The sequence below is a fragment of the Dromiciops gliroides genome, chromosome 1, assembly GCF_019393635.1.
Source record: "Dromiciops gliroides isolate mDroGli1 chromosome 1, mDroGli1.pri, whole genome shotgun sequence".
Lineage (NCBI taxonomy): Eukaryota > Metazoa > Chordata > Mammalia > Microbiotheria > Microbiotheriidae > Dromiciops > Dromiciops gliroides.
Genome location: NC_057861.1, coordinates 632178492 through 632200768, shown reverse-complemented (window position 1 = coordinate 632200768; position 22277 = coordinate 632178492). Strand labels below are relative to the sequence as shown.

Below are 22277 nucleotides of genomic sequence, written 5' to 3'. Positions count from 1 at the left end.
ATTGTCCTTCTTCACCACTCTCCCTATAGGCCAGTCTGGGGACAGAGAGCGTAGAGGGGAGGGGAGTATCTACACGGCTTCTGACTGCATCCCAAAGCCAGAGACATGAGAACTTGTCCCAGCCTAGTTCATCAGGACAGTGTAGACCAACTATGGACTGACTCAGAGCTTCCTGACTGGTAGCACCCGCCAGCAGCCAAGGCAGTGATGGGGCTCCTTGGAGTACAAAGGAAGGCACAGTACCCAGGAATACGGGGTGAAATCCTGGTCAGACTACAGCTGGAGTTCTGTGCTTACTTCTGGGTGGCTGTATTTTCGGAAGGACATTGATAAACTAGAAAACAGCCAGCAAAAGGCAACCAGGCACAGCTAGATGGTGCAGTGGATAGATAGAGCACCGGCCCTGGAGTCAGGAGTACCTGAGTTCAAATCTGGCCTCAGACACTCAACACTTACTAGCTGTGTGACCCTGGGCAAGTCACTTAACCCCAAGTGCCTCACTAAACAAACAAACAAACATACAACAAAAAAACAAACAAAGGCAACCAGGCAGGGGCAGCTAGGTGGCACTGTAGATAAAGCACCTGCCCTGGATTCAGGAGGACCTGAGTTCAAATCCGACCTCAGACACTTGACACTTACCGGTTGTGTGACCTTGGACAAGTCACCTAACCCCCACTGCCCCCCCCCCTCCAAAGGACAACCAGAATGCTGAAGGGCCTCAAGATAGTGCCATGTAAGGATCAGCTGAAGGAAGGAAGATCTGCAGAAGAGAAGACTGGGAGAAGGGTGGAAATCATAGTCAGGATTTGAGGGGCGGCCACATGAGAGAGGGGTCAGGCTTGTTGATTCTGGTCCCAGAGGGCAGAGCCAAGAGCAACAGGTGGAAATTACAATGGGACCACTTTAGGCTGGATAGAAGGAAAAACCAGCTAACAATGATGTCAATCCCCCAGATGCCCCAAAATGGAGTGGGCTGCTTCAGGAGGCAGCGGATGACTGACCCCTGACTGAAGGTGTTTGAGCAAAGGCAAGATGGCCGCATGTTGTGGAGAACCCCAGTCAGGAGGCCCAGAGATCTCTGAACTCTGAGATCCTGTGCAGCTATAAAGGACTCACAGTAAGAACCCTGCAGCTAAACCAGAGAATGGTAGAACCGGACGGGACCAGAGCTTGCTAGAAGCAGAGGCTGCCCAACCCCCTGCCATGCCACGGGGCTGGAGAGCAGCTGTGCTTTCGTCTGATGTGTTCCAGAGCCAGTCCTTTAGAGTGGAAAGTATGGCTTGTAGCATTCATTTTCTGCACAGTGCCAAGTAAATAAATTAGGGTTGGTTTTGGCTGGAGATTTGCAGAGTCCTATTGGAGCATGGATGCTTACTCTGCAGGTGGGCCAAAGGAAAAATATTTGCCTCTAGGAGCCCCATGGGCATAAGGGGCCGATGCCAAGATTCCCTGGGTCTAAAGGAGGCTCCAGCTGAGGAAGAAAGAGGAGGAGCTGGTCCAGGGAGCTAGCTGCTAGCATGACTGCTGGTTAAGCACAGTTCCCTCCAGATCTTAAGATGGTACATTTCAGCATTACCCGAATCTGCAGAGAGGGAAAGCAGTGTGTGCGTGTTTGGGTAGTTAGCAGGATGAGGACTGCCAGCCTTTAACTCTGCTCAGGAGTGCCTGCTACGGTTCCACAGAAAGCTCAGTGACACTTGTATGTGCTTGGGATGGGGGAGGGAAGCAGGTCCACCAAAGGAGCCAACTTGATGGCCCTCAATCATTTCTTTAAGGAGCGGGTCCTGAATACACAATGCTTACAAGAACCACCGAAGGGTGATCCATGTGCACAAAGGACTTTGTGTGAGCACGTGACCACCGTCGTCATGAAACTGAGATGATCCAAAGGATAATTAAGCCGAGCCGAGCCAAAATAAGTAAGTAGGGGCAGCCAGATAGTGCAATGGATAAAGCACCAGCCCTGGATTCAGGAAGACCTGAGTTCAAATCCGATCTCAGACACTTGACACTTACTAGCTGTGTCACCCTGGGCAAGTCACTTAACCCTCATTGCCCTGCCCCCCCCCAAAGTAAAGTAAGTAAGTAAAGGCGTATTTGCTTTTGGATCTTCAGACACCAACCAGAAAGGGAAGGGAGCGGGCTGACCCACTTGATCCACCCACTCACCCAGCAGTAGAAGGGAGGAAGTGTCCAACAGAGTCCATGGGGCAAGGCCATATACTGTGGACAAGGGAGAGGAGCCCATAAGCTTGCTGCGGCTTTCCAGCATCACCTTGGGTGAGTCACCACATCTCCCTGGGACTCAATTTCCTCTCCCCAAAATAAGGGGATGGAGAAGGTGGCCTCCAAGGCCTTTTCCAGCTTTTCTCCAGTGATGACGTCCTCCTGGCTTTGGTAAATGGGATTCCTCCTCCCTGATCTCTCTCTCACCCGTCTTCCCCGCAAAGGACCAAAGTCTGTGGGGCAGGTTCAGAGTAACACCTGGATCCTGGCAGGAACTCACCTTTAGTAATGGTGGTAACAGCTGAAAATGCAGGACCAAAGGTGGTTTCCATTCTGGTCTAAAGAGAGAACAGAGATGACATAATCACATTCCCTCCCTTGAGCAGATGCACTGCCAGTGGCTAAGGAGGGGGATTCCTAATGCCTAACAGAGGGCCTTTTAAAAAGGGGTCTAATAATAATAATAATAATAATAATAATAATAAAATTTATATGGTACTTTGCAAAGCACTTGACAAATATTACCTCATTTGATTCTCATAACAATCCTGGCAGGTGCTTTATTATCCCCATTCCACAGGTGAGGAAATTGAGGCAGGCAACAAGTGACTTGCCCAGGGTCACCCAGCTAGTAAGTGTCTGAGGCCTGATTTGAACTGAGATTTTCATGACTCCAGGCCCAGTGCTCTACCCATTATACAAACTTCTAAGTACTTCTTATGGGGCTAGGCACTGTGTATCCAGTACTTTAATGAACATTTCTTTGACCACTAAGTAGAGAAGGTACACCTAAATAGGATTCATTTGTAAAACTCAGAGACAACAAATCAATGACCTAATCAACAGAACCTCCCCACCCCCCACCCCCAGCCTTGGGTATAGTCAGCCCACTTCTTATTTTACAACACAGGGAAGGGCCAGAATCAGACATAAGACCCTTAGGGCACAGAGCAGGACCAGCCTCAGAAACCCCTCACCGTAAGGAACCTTTGTAAGAAATGGAGCCACACGGGAAGATCTAGTGTGGAGGGCCTTGGATTCCACACTTCTGCTACAGGGAAGCCCCCAAATGCTTGTGCAGCTGCCTTCTAAAAAAAGGCCCCAGGGGTCTTTTTTTTTTTAACCCCTTCTGCTGACCTTCTAACCTGTCTTTGGCTGAAAAATAATCTCAACCAGTCCTTTTGTGGGTTCTGCTGCTCCAGGTATTGTCTTATGGCATTATTGAAGGGATTTGGGGGAGAGCTCCCCCAAGGTGTCTTTCTGCTCAAGTCCCCTCTCTACTGTGTCCAAAGCTGTCTTTCTTTCCACACAATCCTGTAGAATAGGCAGGTGGTCATAGGCTGAGGACAGGCAGGGACCCTTGTTTTCTCAATACAGTAATGATCTCAGTAATGGGAGCCAGGCCATTGGCCCCAGCCAGGACTAAGCTGGCAGACAGACAGGTTCTGTCAAATTCTACAGAGATGAGGGTCCCTAAGCCAATGGGATGGTCAATAGCTCTTGAGCTGGGCCCCCATGGTGGGGGGTAGATGATGATGGGTTCAGTGGCTTCAGAATTAGAGGTCTGCTACCAGTACTCAGAACTCAGGACCAGGGAGAGGCTGGCCAGAGTGTGTAAAAACGAGTAGTTGTCCTCTGCATTAGTATCTTCTAAACAGGGTTTCATAAAAGCCTGGTTAGGTTACTTGTTCTACCAACACAAACTGGGGGATTCCATTAAAATTTCAGGCTAGTGTCATTTTATGCTCTAATAGATTATCAAATTGCAAATGTATCAAACAACTTAAGCATGTCAATTTTGGGGGTAGGAAAGTAGATTGAATGGCCTTTGTTTTGCTTCAAAATTCCCTGATCCCTATTCATCCCAACAGTATTGCATAACCCCAGGTCTCCCAAGAGGATTTATGGGTTCTGTGAATGTATCTCAAGCCGTAAAGTGCTCCATGGTCAGGTTAGTTTGGGAACACTGTGTTCTACGCTGTCTACACCTGTGTTCAGCAGCAGGGAACAACAGGAGCAGCCAGAAAGGGCAGCTATTCTCACCAAAGTGTCTGGAAAGCTCCCTGTAAATACTGAATGCTGCCCAGGCAGTTCTCTCCCTCACTGGCTTTTCCCTTCATATCTAGTCGGTCATCTGCGCTAGCTCAGGATCTTGGCTCCAGAACAGGCTGTTTGTTCCTCGAAAGGCCCCTTGCCTATGACAGGCCATGGTGGTAAGGTCTGGATGCATGTACAGGGACAAAGAAGTTGGCTCTTCAGTGACAGCGTTGAGAGTACAGTGGTCCTCCCTCCCGTCTGGAAGGGATGCTTCTCTCGGAGCCATTGACAGGCAAGACAGGATGGGATGGGGTCTTAGGCTAGTCCCTGATCAGGCTTTGGGAGCAGCTCAGAGGAGTGCCTGCTCTGCCCCTTACCCCGTTTGTGCTGTCCGAGGAAGGGAGGTTTGCTGGGCCGCCAGAGAAACGATTATAGCGTGCACTCTTGCTTGAGCTCATAATCTAGAGCAGCATTTAGTATCCACGGGCAGCTTTCTCTGTGGGGAGGGGAGAAAAAGCAGAGTTTCTTTAAAGAACACAAGTAGATTCCCAAGTTCCACTCAGCACGCCACCTCCCCACTGCTCCCCTTGAGTATGAGACTAAGAAGTTAGAGTGCTGAGTGCGTGTGAACACCTGAGTGAGGCCAGGTGGGATCAGTCTGGCTTAAGGCCTGCCTTTGCCATCCCCCACAGCCAGCCAATCTCATTCCAAAGGCCTCACGCTTCCTGCCTCTCGTTCGGGTGGCTGAGACGCAGGATTGAGCCACTTCCTTCCCTCTTCCCTGAACACAGCCTCTCAGCACAGCCGTGCAGAGGAAGCAATGGGGGTTGGGAGGAGGAGGAGGAGGGGAGAAGCATCAGCCTATGCTCAGGGTGGGCAGGGAGACTTCCCTCTTGATGCCCACAGCAGCAATTCCACATTCTGCGGATGGCACTTCTCTCCAAGCTAAGCCCAAGGACAATCCTCTGGTCACTGGCTTTAAAAGGTTGGAGGCCTCAGCCTCTAGAGGAAGCCTTGAAGAAAGGCGGATGCTCTGGAACCACACAGGAAGGATGGTGTAGCCCCCAAAGCCCCCTACATTTGGATTCCAGAGACATGGATTCCAGGCTCATGCTGAGGCTCAGAGAGGTTTGGATGACTTTCCTAAGGTCACACAAGTAGCTGTGTGATCTCAGATAGTGCCCTGAGTGTTTCTAGCTGGCATGTCCCTAGTTATTTACCTCATGGCTTCCCTATTAGAATGTGGGCTCCCAGAGGCCAGAGGCTGCTCTGGCTTCTCCTTGTATCCCAACACCCAGCACAAGGCCTGGTCCATGGCCATTAACCGGCGCTCCTTTGTGGACAGGCTTTCCGGGTCATGAACACTTCTCCAGTACACTGTCTCATCTGATCCTCATAACACCCCTGTGAAGTATGTAGGTCAGGGATTACTGCCCCCATTCCCCTGGGATGTGCCCAGGTTAGTAGAGAAATTGAACCTAGCTAAGGCAGAGACAAGACAAGAACCCAGGGCTCCTGATTTCCAAGCCGCTGCATCCTGGCCACTGTGCTTGTAAAACTATGAGAATATTATGATTATTAACACTGCTGCCTGCATGGAAAACAGAAACAGATGCTAATGGTCAAACAGCCTCGGGTCTGCAGGAGGCAGGGTGTGTGCAAGGAGGCTGAGGACATGTGAAAGAGAAACTAATGAGGAGGCAGAGCTAGCGCCACTCCCTCCATCTGCCCAGCTTTGGACTTTGCTTTGGGAACACACCTCCTCCTTCCCAAAGGGCAGACTGGGCTCATGTCTGCCCCAGAGGCCTGGTCCCCCTGAGTGTGAGAAGTCAGCCCAGAGGAGGGATATAAGGGGGCAGAAGAGAGACAATCTAGTTGTCCCCACAGATAGTGGGGTCTCAGGAAGAAGACAAAGAGGGAGAAAGCAGGGGAGGGCAGGGAGCCCTGCCTACCTCAGAGCAGAGAACCAAAAGAAAACAAGAGAAGTCCCAGATACAGGCAGAGGTAGAGACAGACTCGACTGTGCTGCCCAGTTTTCCCTCCTCTACCTTCACTGTCGCTGTGCCTTACCATACCTCAAATCTCCTTGTCCGTCTCTGCTCTGAGTAGTGATTCAAGTCTGATGGGGAGAGGCAGAACAGCTACATTAGCCCCTACCTCACCTGCTCTGTCAATCCTCATTTGTCCAGGTTGTTACAATGAGAAGCCAGCAGGGGCAGGAGTAGCCACTCACGAGCTGTGGACTGGAGGTGATTCAGTACCTGAATCCCTCCTAGTATAGAGAGAAGTCCCATTCAGGGCAAATGCTGGTTCTGGCGACCACTGAGGCAGCAAACTTCACCTTCTCCCCACCCAGCCTACCTAAGGCCTCCGTTGCCTGGATTGCTGGATGAAGTGACTATGTGGCTGGGTTTTTTAGGCTGGGAAAAAAATCAGATTTGGGACCACACAGATGAGAGGGTGAGATTCCACAGGAGTTTTGGTTTAGAAAGCCCTGGAGATGGAAAGGGGGCTGTGCTCTCCGGGCCTGGCTGAACTGTTTGGGCAAGGCACTGTTTTCTCTCTCTTTCTCTTTCTCTCTCTCTCTCTCTCTCTCTCTCTCTCTCTCTCTCTCTCTCTCTCTCTCTCTCTCTCTCTCTCTCTCTCTCTCTCTCTCTCTCTCTCTCCCTCTCTCTCGGGGCCATGTGTGAGGCCTAGGCTCAGAAGCCAAGGATGAATGTTGTTGCTCCTTTGTTTGGGACCTATCCAAGAACAGAGGCGGCAAAGAGAAGAGAAGAATATTGCCCAATGTGGACCAGTTCCTTAAAAAACAACACATTAAGGGTATTGTTGTTAATTCTAAAATAACAACTAAACATCTCTGGTGAAGGATGATGCCAATAGGTATAATCAACATTCGATGGGATCTCCCTCCTTTGATAATGACAATAATTAGCAATAATGGAACATTCCTGGGTGGAATGTTTACAGAGCATTTTCTTCACAGCCCTTCGGGGCAATTACAGGTAGCATTCATATCCTCATTTTTTAAATCATAAAAGTATTTTATTATTTTTCCAATTACATGTAAAGATTGTCTTCAACATTTGTTTTTATAAGATTTTTCGTTTCAAACTTCTCCCTACCCACTCCCCTCCCTTCTCCCCAAGACAGAAAACAATCTGTTATAGGTTATATATGTACAATCACATTAAACATATTTCTGCATTAGTCGTTGTGAAAGAAGAATCAGACCACAAGGGAAAAGTCTCAAAAAAGAAAAAAAAAACAACCAAAAAGCAGAAACTGTATGATTTAATCTGCATTCAGAATCCATAGTTCTTTTATTTTATTTTTTTGGATGTGGAGAACATTTTCCATCATGAGTTCTTTGGAATTTCTTGCATATCCCCATTTGATACATGAAGAAACAGATTCAGGGACATGAAATGATTTGCCCAAAGTCACAGAGCCAATTATCAGTGGCTGGGTGTGAACTGGAACTCAGGTCTTGGGAGTTCAAGATCCCGAAGGCTTTGTGCTCCATCGTTCTGTTCCCTAGTCCTGTTCTCTTGTGTCTTTTTGGATTCTCCCACACGGCTGTCACTCTAACACACAGTTGCTTACATCTGTTGATCATAGATCCTGACAAGTGGAAGGAACTTCCAAGGTCATCTAGTCCCATGCTTGACTACAATGTAATCAACATCATCTGGGCTTTGTTTGAAGACCTCTAGAAAAAGAGACCTGCTCCCTCCAGGGGCCAGTCCACTTTTTTTTTTTTTTAGTGAGACATTTGGGGTTAAGTGACTTGCCCAGGGTCACACAGCTAGTTAAGTGTTAAGTGTCTGAGGTCGAATTTGAACTCAGGTACTCCTGACTCCAGGGCTGGTGCTCTATCCACTGTGCCACCTAGCTGCCCCACCAGTCCACTTTTGCAGAGGTCTAATAGTTAGGAAATCTTTTCTGAAGCTAGTAGAAGCTCTGTGAGTGCAGGGACCATGTCTAATTAATCTCCCACCCTATCTCTTTTTTGTTTGTTTGTTTGTTTGTTTGTTTTAATTTTTGCAGGGCAATGGGGGTTAAGTGACTTGCCCAGGGTCACATAGCTAGTTAAGTGTCAAGTGTCTGAGGCTGGATTTGAACTCAGGTACTCCTGAATCCAAGGCCAGTGCTTTATCCACTGCGCCACCTAGCTGCCCCACCACCCTATCTCTTTTAAAAAATATTTGTATGGGGCAGCTAGGTGGCGCAGTGGATACAGCACTGACTCTGAATTCAGGAGAACCTGAGTTCAAATCTGGCCTCAGACACTTGACACTAACTACCTGGGCAAGTCACTTAACCCTCATGTTAAAAAAAAAAAAATGTATCCTCAACACCTGCCTAGCATATAGTAAATGTTTAATGAATGCTTTTTCAATTCATTCACCTTAAATCCCCCAAGAACCAGCACAGGGCCTGTATCTATAGTAGGTGCTTAATAAGGGTGTGTTGAATTAAACTGGACATTTATTTCATTAATTGCCTAGGGTTCTTGGTTCAAGATCAAATACCCAGGTTTGGTCCCACCCTGGCCAACAAATCTAGGTAGGGTCAGCAACTCATGCACCCCACACTGCAGGATGCTGCCCTTTCATTCTTCTGACTCTGCTAGGGAACTTGGCTTCTTTTCTGAAAGACCCTGCTGCTTCTTAGTTCAACATGTGTGAGCCATGTTTGGTGTAATAGGAAGAGCAGTGGACATGGAAATGACAGCTGCCCTGGGTTTGAATCCTGACTCTGTCTGATACTTAGGAGCTTCTGTGACCCTGGGCAAGCCACTTCCTCTCTCTGAGCCTCAGTTTTCTCATTTGTAAAATAGGGCTAATCATACCTACAGTATCTACTTCACAGGGCTGCTACTAGGATCAAATAGGACAGTGCGTCTAAACTACTTTGCAAACCTTTATAAATGTGAGCTCTCATTATTATATAACCAACCCAAGTCACCAGGACATAGGAGCCTGAGAAAAATTAATTTAGATTTAAAAAAAAGCCTGGCTGAGGGCTAGTAAAAGCTTTAAATAAACAACTTGACACAACCCAGGGCACTGCTGCTTCTGAGGACATGTGGGTCTTCTTGCCTTATTTCCATGCACAGTGGCTAAAACCCCCGACCTGGGCCAGAGGCATTTGTGTGTCCCAAGCCAGGGTTGAAAACTTCATCTTACACCTTCTGCACTTGAAAATTGTGCCCTCTACATTAACAGCCACTCAAACTTTCACTTTTAAATAGGTCATTTGATTACAAAATAAATCTCTATTCCAGAGAAATCTGAATTTTTTGGCACCCTGTGGTGACATGACTGTGTAGGCTGATGGTTCTGTAAAATGTCACGTAGTTCTGTATTACAATGACATGTAGCCTTCCGGATGCATAGGCCCACAGGAGAGTCTTATGCCTCTGAGATGAGGAAGGAGCTGGGTCTTGAGCTGGAAAAGGGAAAAATCTCTACTGGACTGTGGGTATGCCCATGAACTTAGTTTGGCCAATACTGAGGAATTGGGAATTTATTAGGTTTTTTTTTTAATTAGGAAATTATTTAGGAATTTATATAGGCTGAGAGCCAGAAAACAAGTTAATTTGGGATGAGCAGACACATAGTAAAGGCATAGATGATTAGGATTAGAGGAATCAGACATGGGCCTAGGCCAGAGGGCTAAAGCCACAGGGAATAGATGAAAGAGGTCATTTATGGTGTAGTGGCAAATTTTGGACTTAGTGTCTGAAGGCCTGGGTTCAGGTCCTGGCCCCACTACTTGCTAGCTTGGGTAAGAGATTCTACTTCTCTGGAAAATGAAGGTTTTGAACCAGATGATAAAGTCCCTTTAGAGCTCTGCATTCTCTTAAGTTTGTCAAAGGGAAGAACCAACAGACGATCCAGCTTAGAGAATCTTCTTCAGAAAGAATTGAGTTGAGGTAAGGGGAAGAGTAGTTTCTTTTTTTTTTTTTTTAGTGAGGCAATTGGGGTTAAGTGACTTGCCCAGGGTCACACAGCTAGTAAGTGTTAAGTGTCTGAGGCCGGATTTGAACTCAGGTACTCCTGAATCCAGGGCTGGTTCTCTATCCACTTCGCCACCTAGCCACCTCCAAGAGTAGTTTTTGATAGGGCCAGAGCATGGAGATGCCACCAGGGGAGGAAGAGGTGACACTTGACTGAGATCCATGGGGAATTCCCCCCCCCCCCGCCCCCCGACTGGGAGTACTGGATGAGCAGAATAGGCCTCCCCAGACCATGGCCAATGGGTTAAACTTCTTTTCCCCTTGCCTCAACTCTGTTCTCACTGGTGTTATTGTTGTTCAGTTGTTTGAGTTGTGTCTGACTCTTCAGTGATCCCATTTGGGGTTGTCTTGGCAAAGATACTGGGGTGTTTTACCATTTCTTTCTCCAGCTCAATTTACAGATGAGGAACTGAGGCAAATGGGGTTACAGGACTTGCCCAAGGTCACTCAGCTAATAAGTGCCTGGGGCCAGACTTGAATTCAGGAAAATGTCTTCCTGACTTCAGATCTGGCACTCTATCCACTAGGCCAGTTTTACAAACTGGATCTTTTGTATGGTTCTTCCCTGTCAAAATACTGACAGATCATAGCGTTGTAATGGACCTTATCATCTGATTCAAACCCCTTGTTTTGCAGATAAGCAACGGGTTGCACAATCTGAGAGCTAATGGTGAGAGGAAGTTGTAGAAGGGAAGTCTCTTCTAGGTCCTAGGTTCCCATGCCACAGTAAGGGTTGGAGAAGCAGAGTCCAGAGGGTTTCCCTTGCCCGGCCAAAGCCACAGGGTAGAACTAGAAATGAGTTACTATCCAGGCCCAGGCCAAGGAGAAAGGCAGGAAGGAGCTAAGGAGAATAGAACACATGTTCTGTAATTGGTGCTAAGGGTCAGAATTAACCGTGAGAAATTTTGTAAATTGTAAAAGGAGTGCCCTTTCCATCTGTTGTTGCGCCTCCCCCCACCACACACCCCATGTGGCATCTTATGGTAAATCTCCTTTAAATAGCACAGGCTATTTATTTGTGTTTTTACTGGGGAATACAAAGGCAGTGTGGTATAGCTAGCTAGCCTTGAAGCCAGGAAGATCTGAGTTCCAGTCCTACTTCTGACACAGACTTGCTGTGTGACTCTAGGCAAATCACTAAACCTCTCCGTGCTTGAGGTCCCAGTCAGATGAAAATGCAATGGGGGAATGTTTACTAAAATAAATAAAAATAGAAGACAGACCGTGTTGATTCTGTAGCCTGTAGGGAGCAGTTTCTATCCACCGTAGAGAATAAGGCAAGTCTCTAAGGCCATAAATAACAGAGAAGGTGCTGGCCTGCATCTGTAGAAGGGATTTCTTCCTATGGAAGTTCTCTGTACTTGAAATCACAGGACCACCGCTTATCCATCTTGGGGAATAAGGGAAAAAGCAGAGGCAGAGAAAATCATGTGGATTATGTGGCTTCCTCCCACCAGGTGAGCTGGGATTTGAGGAGCTCCAGTTAGTGAGGACTTGGATTTGCTAGTGGAAGTATTGAGAGAAGTTAAGGCTCCATGTCCTCGTGGCACCAGATGCATTAATGAAAAGTGCTGTTAAAAGGTGTCCGAGGGGCAGCTAGGTGGCATGGTAGATAAAGCACTGGCCCTGGATTCAGGAGGACTTAAGTTCAAATCAGGCCTCAGACACTTGACACTTACTAGCTGTGTGACCCTTGGCAAGTCACTTAACACTGCCCCACAAAAAATAAAAATAATAATAATAATAATAATAAAAGGTGTCCCTTGTGTCCCCATGCCCAGGCAGCTGGTGAACTCCAGTGGCAGCTCTACTGAGTCACACAGAAAGCGTGGGTAGGGCTCAGGTAGGCCAATCATGGCAGGTTTCTAACCAATTTTTTTGGTTGTTTTTGTTTTGTGTTGTTTTGGTGAGGCAATTGGAGTTAAGTGGTTTCTAACCAATTTTGCTTGTCCCATGGGCAGCATCAGGGACTCTGTGAGCCAGGGAGACATGGCTCCCCATGGCTCTGTCACCAAAGGACTGTTTGTGGGTTGTACTAGAATCTGAATCATTGAAATTCTGTTACAAAAAGCAACCCACCTTGTCATCTCTTGGTAAAGAAAATGGTACCGTGCTGTTATGCCCAGCCAGCTCCCCCAAGTCTAGTATCACAGGATTTCAGAGTGGCTTTCTCATTGCACAGATGAAGAAACTGAAACCTAAAGAGGTAAGGTCACACAAGTGGTAAGTGGCAGAATTGGGACTTGAATCTAGGTCTTGATTTCAAATCCAGTGATCTTTCCACGACACCATGCCAGATTTACTTTTGGATGGTCTACAACAGCACAAGAGGGCTAAGTGGGTTAGTCTTGTCACCGTCAATAGCTTTTCCTAAGAGTAAGAATTATACTTGAAAACAAGCATGAGACTCTTCAGTCCATGGTCCAGGCCCCACGGCTTCTCAGCTGACTTTCAACATGACTTCCCAGATTCTGCCAAAAAAGAGAAAAGGGAAGCAGTAGGGAGGGCAAGCCTGTATGGAGGGCCTCCCTAGAAGAGCTTTGAGGCATTCAGCCAAGCTGGGATGACCAAGGAGCTCTTAAGAACCAGGTATCGTGGAGAGAGAACCTGGGAGTCAGAAAACCTGGGTGACTTCAAATACCATCTCAGATACTTAATTATGTGTAGTTAGGTGACCCCTGGGCAAAGCACTTTAACTGCTTTTCAGCCTCAGTTTCCTCAGCTGTGAAATGGAGATAATAGTTCCCCCTTCAGAGAGCTGAGAAGACAAAATAATCTATGTAAAGCCTTATAGCATTCCACATATTCTTATTATTTTTTTGTTTTTGTTTTTTGTTTGTTTTGCTTGTTTTTGTGAGGCAATTGGGGTTAAGTGACTTGCCCAGGGTCACACAGCTAGTAAGTGTTAAGTGTTTGAGGCCGGATTTGAACTCAGGTCCTCCTGACTCCAGGGCTGATGCTCTATCCACTGTGCCACCTAGCTGTCCCTCAGCCTCATTATTATTAACAGGCTCCTCAGAGCACCCAATACGCTCATGCACTGAGCGCCACTGCCCAGTCTGTAGCCAGGGCCACCCACCTGGCTTAGAGACTTCTCTCGCCCACCTTCATATTTTGTCTGAGCAGCAGAGACCCGGAGGCCATCAGACTCAGGGAAGCTTTTTGATGCCAACATATATGACGACCATTAGTAGTTCAGCCCATCTTGTGTCTGGGCTAGGTTGCCTTGGTCCCTTCAGGAACAGAAGTGGCTTGGCTTCTAAGGCCATGGGAGAAAAGAAGCTAATGGGACAGGGGATGGAGGTGGGGGTGGGGGGTGTTATACTAGAACCAGAGAATTAAATCTAGAAGTGGAAGATCCCTGGGTGCTGGAATTTTTCTCAAGCTGGTGGGTGAGGGTCGGGGGTGGGGGCCATTAGCCTGGCAAGGAAAGCAGCAGGAATTCCTACCTGGGATTGGAGAGGGAAAAGCCTGGCGATCCCATAAACCAATAGGACTGAAAAGTATTGTTTCCTTTGGACATAAACTCTCAAGGGATAAGAATGCCTTTGTAGCAGATTCTGTCTGAGCCTTCAAACACTGCTTCCTTCTCAAATGGGACCCTTTCCAGGTGCAGAGCCCTTGTCCCAGAGCCCAGCCACAACCATCTGGCTCTTCCTGGGCACTGCAAAACCCAAGCTGATTGGTCACACCAACATGGAAAAGAAACATCTCGAAGGGAAACTTTAATATTTGTCTGTTTCTCAAGTGCCTCGTACATAGTTAACTGAGAAACATTTACTGATGAAGGAGTGCTGGGAGTCAGAGTGAGGCCTTCTGGTCATATAATATATAATATCTAATGGTCTTTTCACTAACTCATGGCATAAACCTGGGCAAGTCCCTGTATCCATCTGGGCTTCTGTTTCCTCATCAGTAAAAAGAGGGGGTCAGATCACAGGATCCCCAACTTACTTCCCATTTTGGTTCCTAGTGCTACATACTAGCAGAACGGGCTCTAATACATAACACAGTTTTGTGTCTTAAGTTGGATGTTACTGTTTTATTCAGCCAAGTCCTTTTGTGAATATGTGTGTGTGTGTGTGTGTGTGTGCGCGCGCGCGCGCGTGCGCTTTTCATGTGACAGGAGTTCCTCGAGGGCAGGGACTACAAATGGAGCTGACTAAGTCAGTGTGGGGAAGAGGGCTTATAACAGAGGCTGACAGGTGACCACATTACAACCCAAATCTTTCACTCAATAGGAAAAACAAAATGAGCCAGTTGACATTTGCCAAGATCATAAGGTAATTATCCAAAGTTCCTTAGGCTCTGGGCCTTGATTTGAAGGTATGAAGGTGAAGAAGACAACATTAGGTGCCTATGATCTTCATCATAAAGACCTATGTAAGAACTGCTCCCCCCCCCCCCGCCCCCCCCACTTTAACAGCTTAGAAGGTGCTTTCCTGTTATCTTATTTGATGTTCACAATACTTGTGCGAAGTAGGCAGGGCAGGGCAGGGCAGGGCAGCACTATAATTTTCATTTTATAGGGGAAGAAACAGAGCCTCTGAAAGTGACTGGTCCAAAGTAATATAATATAGTCAGAACTCAGACCCACATCTCTGAATCCTAGTCTAGAGATGAATGGGACCAAATAGATGGTGCTAGCATGAACATGGCTACAGAGAGAATTGGAAGCACACACCCATCTGCCTACATAAAACCTCGCTCCATTCAGGCTGGTCTCTTGACTGGTCCCTGCATACTCCTAGTGTATTCCTGTCCCTGCACCTGTGCTCACAGAACTCCCTTTGGAATGCTTTCTCTCCCTCCTCTTCCCAATCAATCCCCTTTTTCACTCAAGCCTCACCTCCTCCAGGAAGCCTCCTCTCCCTCCTTTGAACAACTGGTTTGGAGTCTCTTCTATTCATTTGGCACTTGCCATATCTAGCCAGATCATATGAGCTGGCCTTTCCCCAATTAATTTAGCAGCTCTGGGAAGGCAGGGTCCAAGCGTCTGCTTTTCCACATGGTCATAGATCACAGATAGAGAGTTGGAAGGGACCTCAAAGGTCATATAGTCCAGTCCCCTCCATTTATAGATAAGACCCTGGGCAGTTAAGTGACTCGCCAAGGTCGGAGAGTGTCAGAGCAAGAATTCAAACCTAGATCCTCTAACTCTAAAGCCAGAGTTCTTTCCACTGTACCAGAGATCACACAAGCAGACAGGTTAATACCCTGCATCCAGGAAATAATGACTGAGTGATTGGTTCAAACAGCCCCAAACAGGCCTATAAACACAAACCATCCATAGTCTCAAAGGGGACAGGGGAAGTGATGGTCCTATGGGATGAGCATTAAATGTTATAGGTCCTCACAGATAGCAGAAACAGTATAGCACCGTATGGGCAGAGGAGCTCGCAGGAGAGTGAGTGAGCGCCAGGGGGAAGCGATACCCAGAAGAGAAGCCCATGTGGCTTGCCTGCAGGCTTTTCAAATATTCTGGCATGAGAAGAAACCTGAGCCGGGGCTCCTATGTTACCCCTCCCCCGAAACACACACACACTGTTCATTCCTAGGGCTAGTAGGAAAGATGAGAACCTTCACTTCCAACTAGGATGGCTACATGCTTGTGACCCACTCCAGCCCAAAGCATTACTTCACCCCCAGGTTGGTGGAATAGAAGAAATGCAGTCCTGGGTCCCAGCTCTCTACATAACTGGGATCCAGGTCATTGACTCTCTGGATCTTAGTTTCTTTCCCTACAAAACAGAAAGGTTAGACTGGATGATTTTTAAGGGCCCCTTCCAGTTCTAGGAATTCTGATTCTACTCTTCAGGCTGAACCTAAAACTGTACCGCACTAGCTCAAGGGAAGATGGAGGCTCTTGGTAGCACTGCAAAATTCTACAGGGCTATTGGCCCTGGTAGATAAAGCATTAAGGGGTATGTGCCTGGCAGCCTGTGGAGTCTCCAGAAATCTATTAGGAGAAGGAAAAGGTGCTACAAAAGGTGAGATCCCAAGGTTCAAAAGGTCGGCCAGCTTCTACAACCTGGGACAATCACTAGCAGTCTCTGTTCAGGAAAACATGTGACTTCAATTCCTCGCCTGCGTGCTGTCTGGTTCACACACAAAACAAAACTAGGGCAGCCCTCAGGGTCTCCCTTCTGTTCTCCACTAGCTGTGCCTAGAAACCCTGGCCCGCATGGCTCTAACTAGGACACCTCAGCTGGCACAAACATGGAAACTACAGCTTTGCTTCTAGGGCACATAGAGAAGCTCTTTACGTGGGGAAGATTGCCAGTTTTAAGGTGCTGTCTTTTTTTTTTTCCCCAGGTAAGAAACAGGTATTTACCTCCTCCACACAAAAGAAAAACCAAACCCCAAAGGCTCTCACAAGCAAGCTTTTGACAAGAATTTCAAAGAGGACATGACAACTTGCAACTACTATTTTATATCCTGGGAAGTTAAGACAAAGAGCAGAACCTCGAGCAGGTTTGGGCTAAGGTACCATCTTGATAGCTGCTTGGCCAGGGGTCCAAAGTGCAGAGCAAAGAAACTGAGGCAATAGAGAGATGTCTAAAGCAAGATTTCGCTGGGAAAAACAAGTTAGCAGTAAATCAGCCAATGTTACTTGGCAAAACAGCCGTCACATTACAAAAACATGAAGTGTTCACTGAAAGATGCAGGGTTAGAGACTGGAAATTCATTTCAAAATCCCCCTCAGCCTGGGCGGAGGGCCACAGAACAGAAACCACTTAGGTTTCTGGGTCAGTATGAGTTTACTGATTATAAACCAACCTGAATTTTCATATCCATATGCTACCAGGAACCACAGGAAAAGCACAAAATGCCGGTTTCATGAGCAACAAATCCAACCCGTAGTGATGGGGAGGGTGGCGGCAGCATCAGCGACTGCTGAAATTTACCCAGCTGTTATCCCCAAGCCTAGAAGAACAGACGAACACTTTACCTCCTAGGAAATCCTTGCTGGTCCTGCACACTCATCCTCTTTCAAAATGTCTCTTGCTCAATCTGCGTGGGTGCCTCTATGTGTCTCTCTGAAGTGATGTAAACAGAAAGGCATGCAGAGAACTGGACAATATGCAAATCACCCTGGAAAACCCCAGGCCTCGGCCAATCACAACTCCTGCTGCAGCTGGGTTGAGTTTGTCCTAAACTGAGTGATTTTAAGAAGGCATACTGTCTCCCCCCCATCTTCATTAGCAGGAACAGATTCATCTTAAAGGCCCTGGGCTTTCTGGGGGAGGTGAGAGGATGGGGGAAAGGTGGGAAAAGGTTTCTATTCACATGTTCAGTTGCAGAGAAAGAATCCTAGATGGAAAGGTGCCGGCTAGATTCGAGTCACTTGGGAAATGAGAAGCAGCTTTCCTGACTGAGCAGGCTGGCTCTTTGAGGATTTTGAGTTACAATACTAAGATATTTCAAGCTTTTAGAAAGCTGAACCCAAATGGGATTTGATTTGGCAATCCGTGATTTCTCCTCTCCTCCTCCAGTTATCCAGATGTTCCCTCTTAACAGGGCCTCAAGTCTTGATCAGATTTAAAACTGGGAGGGACCCTAGAAGAAATCACCTTCTTCAGAGGGGTCAATCTCGTGAACTGGATTGCAAAGTTATTCCAGTAACTGTTTAACAAAAGAAACAAAAATACAGTACACCCTAGATAATGTTAACTTGTGGTTTCTAAGTCACTATGTCCTGGCAGGGATGTTTCTATTAGACACCTTGGATCTAATTCGATCTCTGTCACATTAAAGATGAGAAAGCTGAGACCCAGAGAGAAGCAGTAACTTGCCTAGGATCCCAGAACCAGTAAGTGGCAGAGTCTGTCTGGGCCTGGAAGCTTCCGATTCCAAAAGCTCTCCACTGGGTCTGATCAACAGGACACAGTCCAAAGGGTTTAGATCACAGCAATCCCAAGCTCTTATGGCCGAATGCAAATGTATTATGTGAAGAGACCATAGAGCACAGCGTGACACAGCTTAGGGCTACTCTGCACCAAGCATGGGGGAGATGAGGGGACAAGAGAAGGGGAGGGTGTAAGAGGCTCTTGGTGACTCTCAATAATAACAACCTTACTTCCTCATCCCCACAACGAAGTGGTTGTACTAGATCAGGGTTCTTCACTTTTCTGTGTCCTGGACCCCTTTGGCAGGGCTCAGAAGGGTTTTAAATGCATAAAACAAAATATATTGGATGACAAAGGGAACCAATTAAATTGAAATAAAGATGCATTTTTTTCCCCCTAGCCAAGTTGACAGACTCTCTAAAAATCTATCCACAGACCCTAAGAACCCCTACACTGCATGGTCTTGAATGCCCCTTGTAGCTCTAATCTAATGTAATCTGATCTAATGGAAGTAGCTAGACCGTAAATTAGATAAAGTCTAGAGTGGAGAAGGGGCCCAAAGTCAGGATGATCTGAGTTCAAATGTAGCCTCAGATACCGGTCTCGGGCAAGTCACTTAACCTCTGTTTGCCTCAGTTTCTTCAACTGTAAAAGAAGGATAATAATAGCACCTGCCATGCTGGGTTGTTGTGAAGATCAGGTGAGATAACATCTGTAAAGTGTTTAGCCCCGTGCTTGGCACTATAGAAATGCTAGCTGCTATTATTATTACTATTGATATGGTGGGAAAATGGGGTACGGGTTGGGGTTCTTAGGAATTCCTCTTTAAAGAATTACACCCTCTTGCACACAAAATGTAGTTAGAACAAGGTGATAGTTTATTTAGGAGCAAGGGAAGGGAAGGGTGGGGGGGAGGGAAACCATGAAAGAAATCCTTAGACTTTTCATGGGGAGATTTGGCATAAACCACATGGCTCAGAGGTACCAAATCTCCTCGAACAGGAGACTGGAAGGTACTTTTATAGGGGACTGATGGGGGTGGCCCATCTGCCCGTGAAAAGTTCCTTTAGTGAGAGAGGACCATCCCCCACTGGTGGTAGCTGGGGGAATTGGGTGAGGAGTGGAGGACCATCCCCCACTAGTAGTGACTAGAGGAATTGGGTGAGGGGTGAGGGAGACCAGAATGAAGGGGAGGAATCCCAAACTAGCTCAGTCCGATTTGGTTCCTCTAGGCATTATCTGTCCTCTGGTTTAGTTTCTCAAGGAGAAGATTCCTCGGTGTGCCCCAGAGAAATTCTGGGGTGCTCTGCACCCCATGACACTATCATTATTGATCTATAATTCCATGATTTGTGCAATACTCAAAAGTTGCAATTCGCTTTGACATATATTGTTTCATCTGATCCCCACAATAGCCCTCTGACGTAGAGAGGACTGGGATAATCCCCAATTTACAGATGAGACTCTCTAAGGCTCAGAGAACTGAAGGAATTTACCTAAGGTTACACAACTAGGCAGAGCCAGGACTAGAACCCAGGGCACCTTCACTTCCTCTTCTCTCATTTTCTTCTAAGCCCTCAGCAGTCTGGCCTCTGTTCTCACCAAAGTTATCAATTACTCTACATGTACAGGCCTTTTTCCAATCCTCATCCTTGCTGACCTCTTTGCTGCAGCATCTGCCACTGGCCCCCTCTAGTCTTTTTCTACTTAACCCCCCTCCCATACATAGACGCTGGCGTCCTTGCTGTTCCTTGCCCACAGCGCTCCCCCAGACTCCATGCCTTCTGTACTAACTGCCTGTCACCCATGACTAAAATACTTTCCCTCCTCCTTACCTCGGCCTCCCAGTTTCCGTAGCTTCCTCCAAGACTTAGCTCACAACCCACCCTCTGCAGGAGGCCTTTCCCAGTTCCCTACTATTGGTGCTTTCCATTCTAAGATTACCTTCCAATCTTCCCCACCGTCTTGTATGTTAGAATGTACATGAGAATGTGAGCTCCTGGAAGGCAGGGACAACTTGTGCCTTTCTTTGTGTCCCCAATGTGTGTTTGGCACAGTGTCTGGAACATAGGAAGTGTTTAATAAATGCCTGCCTGCCTGCTAACCTTCTGCTGCAAAATTATGCCTAAACAATGCTGCCTCTGATCAGACCCTGCCTGTGCTGGACAGTCTGTGCCCCAGAGCAGACTCTCTCCCCTCTCCGATCTGTCCTTGGCATGGCAGCTGTGAGCACAGGCCTCCCCAGTCACTTTCCTCCTCAAACTCTGGGGGCTCCCCAATATCTCTAGGATCAAATGTGAACTCCTCTCTTAGCCATATCAAGCCCTTCACAACCTTTCTGACTTGATATGATTATTACATGACCATTTCTAACTTTACATTACTTCCCTTCATGTACTCCCCTATTCACCTAACCTGCCTTTATTCCTTCATTCATTTATATCCATTTGTTCATTAATTATTTAATTCATTTATTTTTCATCCATCCATTTACTTATATATTTGTTTATTTATTCATTAATTTATTTGTTTGTTCTTTTTTTTTTTAAAACTGTCTTTCTTGCTGCTCCTCAGACATGACATTCTATCTCCCATCTGCATGCCTTTTTTTGCTGGGGGCCCCTGTGCCAGAAATGTCTTCTCTCCTCACCTCTAACTCTCAGCAGCCCTAACTTCCTTTAAAGCTCAGCTCAAGAACTATCTCCTATATGAAGTCTTTCCTGGTCTTCCCAGCCACTGGCCTCCCCCTCTCCCTCATTATCCTGTATATACATATACACATACATTCAGTATAAATTTTGTACATTAATATATGTGTATGTGATAGCCCGGACAGAATTCAAACCCCTAGAGAGTCAGGGCCTATTTGCTTTTGCCTTTCTCTCCCCAGGCTGAGCACTATGCCTAGCACATAGTAGGCACTTAATACTTGCTGCCTGAATGAACACAGTAAAAGGCTGGACAGAAGTTGCTAAGTCCTGAAAGAATCCGTCAGAGTCTCAGTCAACCTGATGATTATTGTGGGATCATATTGTTAGCTGTGCCTCTTTCACTTTAAGAAAGCCTTGTCCAAGGGGCCCAGGCCTGGGAACCACTTAGATAAATTCACAGAACCCAGGAAGAAGTCAAGTTTTCCATTAACAACAAAGTTTCCAGCCTGAAATGCAAAATCAGGAAACAGCAGCAGCAGGCAGGGCTCCCCAGTGCCACTCACCTCCAACTGCTCAGAGCTTACTCATCTGACCTTCAGGAAAAGGAAAGTGTCATCTAAAAGGGGTCTGTCTGGGCTCCTACCTCACTTGACTTGGACTATCCCCATCAGAAATCTTGTGTGCCTGGCTTGCAATGAAGGTCAAAATGACACTGACTAGCTCTCCATGAGGAAAAAAAAAGTCTCATATTCACACCAGAAAACCTGCCTGGCCATTCCGAAAATGTCCTATGGCACTATCTGGGCCAAACAGCCTCTAGAAGCAATTCTTCTCCAGACTAGGAAGTTGTCCAGTCATCCTAGAGGCTCCTCGAAGAACAGGAAACGGAGAGGAGGAGACTCCAAAACTTCTTTGTCTTGCTGTGTTTTCTTCCCCGGAATCAGCCCTGGCTTTTTGGCAGAGGGCACGCAGAACAACTTCACACCAACTAGTGCTGAGATGTCTCGGGAGATCAATGCTCACAAATCACTCTTTCAAAGCTTGGTTAAGGCAAAAGGGCAGACAGGGCATCTACTGTGAAACTCAGATATGGATGCCACATGGAGAGGGAGAAAGGGACAGGGAGGAAGAGGGAAAGGGAGAAGAATGGGGGAAAGAAGGAGGAGGAGGAGAGAGGGGAAAGGAAGGAGGGACGATGGAGAAGAGAAAGAAAGGAGGGGTGAGGGAGAGGGGGTGGGGGAGGGGGAGGGAGAGAGAGAAACCAAACATCAAAGGGAACATTTTAGTCCCAAAGAGAAACTCCACTTAAAACCCCAAGGTATCCTGAGTGAATGTGTGTATCATTGGAGGGATACAAGTAGGGAATATTGTATAAAATTACAAAGTGACTACTGCCCTAACCTGAATTGATTGTCCCTGTTCAAAAATTTATAAGTAACCCAAATCTGACAGTAATAATGTACTGGAAACATTTGGATCTGAATA

General features: G+C 46.9%; 1 protein-coding gene across 7 annotated transcripts in view; it reads right to left on the bottom strand.

Annotated features, from left to right (window-relative positions):
• TRAF7 (TNF receptor associated factor 7) overlaps positions 1–22277 on the bottom strand; it is a 60368-nt gene that overhangs the window by 25787 nt on the left and 12304 nt on the right. For 2 of the 7 annotated variants that reach the window (XM_043977538.1, XM_043977542.1), the window contains exons 2-3: positions 4644–4762; positions 2510–2567 (exon numbers count right to left, since the gene is read on the bottom strand). In XM_043977538.1, the coding sequence (XP_043833473.1) occupies positions 2510–2567; positions 4644–4724 (139 nt within the window). In that variant the 5' untranslated portion in view covers positions 4725–4762. Of the gene's footprint in view, positions 1–2509; positions 2568–4643; positions 4763–11514; positions 11948–12370; positions 12490–17243; positions 17327–22277 lie in introns of those variants that run through there. The other 5 variants (XM_043977543.1, XM_043977544.1, XM_043977539.1 and 2 more) reach the window with 4 other exon arrangements.